Raw genomic sequence first — 2,714 nt, forward strand, 5'->3', positions numbered from 1 at the left:
GCAGGGGGGGCCACCTCCCCTCTGTGTGCACACCCAGCCCTGCAGAGCTCGCCCTCGAGCCCACGGGGCAGCTTCATCAGGTCCATGGTCCCGTGTGTGTGGCACCCTGGCCCCCGGGACATGAGGCCGTGGGCCGCCAGCCCTCCCGCTCGGAGCCCATAAATCGCTCCTGCAGGGCCCCCGCCTGGACTCAGCACCACCGTGTAGCTAAACGGTACTATTAGTGCTGAGGAAATAAACGGGCATTTCACTCTGCAGATTACACGTAATTGTGCTCGGGCTGTGTCAACCTCAGGTTTAATTGGTGTGCAGGCTGTGCGGCCTGAAGTGCGGGATGTGTAATTTATTTATGCAATAAAATGTGCCGTAACCGAGAAGGGGAAAATAAAGGGAAAATAATACGTTTCACACCATAATTACACAACAAAGTTCAAATTAGAAATACTGCTTGGGCCGTGCGCTTCCTCTGGGCTGGGGAAGGACAGGATTCTGAGCCAAGTGCCGTGGACACAGAGTGGGCCTTGAAACAGAACCCTCTGGCAAGGTGGATGGCCTGCAGTGGCGTGAGGGGAGGCTCAGGAAAGACGAAAACATGGGAGTGTGGGGGTCACGTTTACTTCCTTCTGATGTAACCACGACTCTCGTGAAAACAGCTCCTGAGACAGAAAGGCTTCTGATCCAGGAAGAAAGGAAAAAAAGACAAATCGCTGCGCTGTGACTCCCTGTTTATCTACAGCTGTATCGTTAAGCCGGAATTCTCACGATAAGCTGCAAGCAAGGAGCGGGGGCTGCAAGGTCCGGCTCTGTGAGCCATCTCCCGGGCAGAGCTGCTGCCCCCATCCATCACTGGCCATCTGTGGGGCGCCTGGGAGGACCCGCGTCCCCATCCCCCAGCCCGGGGCTCCGAGGACTCCGGATGCAGGAATGAGGGGGGACCCTGGGGCTCCTACCGGGGCCCTCGGAGGGGGACATCCTGAGGGGGTCACCCACATGGTCCCCGCAGGCTTGCATCCAGACCAGAGCCCCCCTGCATGGCTGGCCGGCCACCCCCTGAGTGGTGCTGCCGCCGTGTGTGGGGGGCTCAGGACGACAGAGCCCAGGGCCCCGTCCCACTCGAAAGGAAGGCTCTAGACTCCTCGGAAGACGGCTGGGGGAGACTTCAGTCCTGCCCCCAGGGCCAGCCGAGTCTCCGAGAGTGAGCCCCGCCCGGGCTGGTCCCAGCAGTACACCTTCTTCTCTGTTGGGGCCGCTGCGCCTGCGCAGGACGGCTGTGCCCTGACGTCCCCCTGGCTCAGCTCCCGGGAGACGACGCCATGGCATCGCGGGGCCTGTAGCTGTGTCCGCCCTGAGTGCCCATCGTGGTCCAGAGGGATCCAACCACCCTGCAGCACTGGGCCCGGCGGTCCAGCGAGCTCATCCCCACGGGTGGGACGCGTGGGACCTGGGACTGTCCAGTCCGAATTTGTAGCTATGCACAGAGGCCCCCCGTGGCTGGCTGACCCAGCGAAGGTCAGCAGACGCCCGCACACCTGGGGTTGGGTGGGATGGGAGGGTGAGCCGAGGTTAGGGTGACGGTTTCAGCTTATCTGCTGGGAGTGAAGTGAAGTGAAAGTCGCTCAGTTGTGTCCGACTCTTTGTGATCTCAAGGACTAGACAGTCCACGGGATTCTCCAGGCCAGAGTACTGGAGTGGGTAGCCCTTCCCTTCTCTAGGGGCTCTTCTCAATCCAGGGATCGAACCTGGGTCCCCAGCACTGCAGGTGGATTCTTCACAAGCTGAGCCACAGGAAAGCCCGAGAACATCTCAGTGGGGAGCCCCTCTGCTGGAAGGAGCAGCACCAGCCCTCAGGAGAGGGAAGCCCCTCTGCGTGGCTGAGTTTCCAGCAGGTGCATGGAGAGCCCTGATCCCGGAGCTGGTGTGGGGGTCTTGCTGTAGCCAGCCCACCCCAGTGCCTGTGCAGGGGGTGGGGGCTGAGGGGGCAGGGCCATGTCTGCAGGCGCATGCATCCCTCAGGCTGCAGGTGATTGATGCTCGCTCTACACCTTGGGAGCCAGGCTCGGGACGTGGGGGTGGCACCTCCTGGGTGCCCTCTCAAGTCGCCTGTGTCCCTCTCCAGGCACCCAGCTCCTCCCAGTCCTCCTTCCTCCATGGCAGGGGCCCCCAGGCTGGTGCGGACACCCTCACGGGATTCTGGATGTACGCTTGGGAAGGGCTCCTTCCCTCCTTCCACCCTCGCGGGGGTGGGGGTTCTGGGTGCACCAGTCCACAGGGTCACACAGGCTGCGAGCTGGGAGACCCCGGGTGGGCATCGACAGGCACCTGCTGGCGCTTCCCTTCCGCCCAGTTTCTCCTCCTGCCCCCTCCCTGCCCCAACCCAGCCTGTCTGTGAGGCTCCTACCCAAGGACAGACTCTGCGAGCCGTCTCTGCCTTCAGGGACCCGGACTGAACAGCTGCACCTGGAGCAGCCCCAGGCAGCAGAGAGGGCAGCTCAGAGCTGGAGCGCCAGGGGTGGGGTGGGGGCACTGCTGGGAGGGCAGGGTCCTTCAGTGTGCAGGGGGGAGTGGGCGGGGTCCCTCAGTGTGCAGGGGGAGGGGGCAGGGTCCCTCTATGAGGAGGGAGAGTGGGCGGGGTCCCTCTATGTGCAGGGGGGATCAGGGCAGGGTCCCTCTGTACAGGGAGGTGGGGAAGGGGCGGGGTCCCTCTATGCACAGGG

The 2,714-nt window shown here is 63.1% G+C and overlaps 1 protein-coding gene across 1 annotated transcript in view; it reads right to left on the reverse strand.

Annotated features, from left to right (window-relative positions):
- Positions 1 to 1,127: 1,127 nt before the first annotated feature.
- IRX4 (iroquois homeobox 4) overlaps positions 1,128 to 2,714 on the reverse strand; it is an 18,230-nt gene continuing 16,643 nt past the window's right edge. The window contains exon 8 of the mRNA XM_010857140.1: positions 1,128 to 1,529. Coding sequence (XP_010855442.1) covers positions 1,128 to 1,529 — 402 coding nt within the window. The remainder of the gene's footprint in view (positions 1,530 to 2,714) is intronic.

Source organism: Bison bison, unplaced genomic scaffold, assembly GCF_000754665.1.
Source record: "Bison bison bison isolate TAMUID 2011002044 unplaced genomic scaffold, Bison_UMD1.0 scf7180017864377, whole genome shotgun sequence".
Lineage (NCBI taxonomy): Eukaryota > Metazoa > Chordata > Mammalia > Artiodactyla > Bovidae > Bison > Bison bison.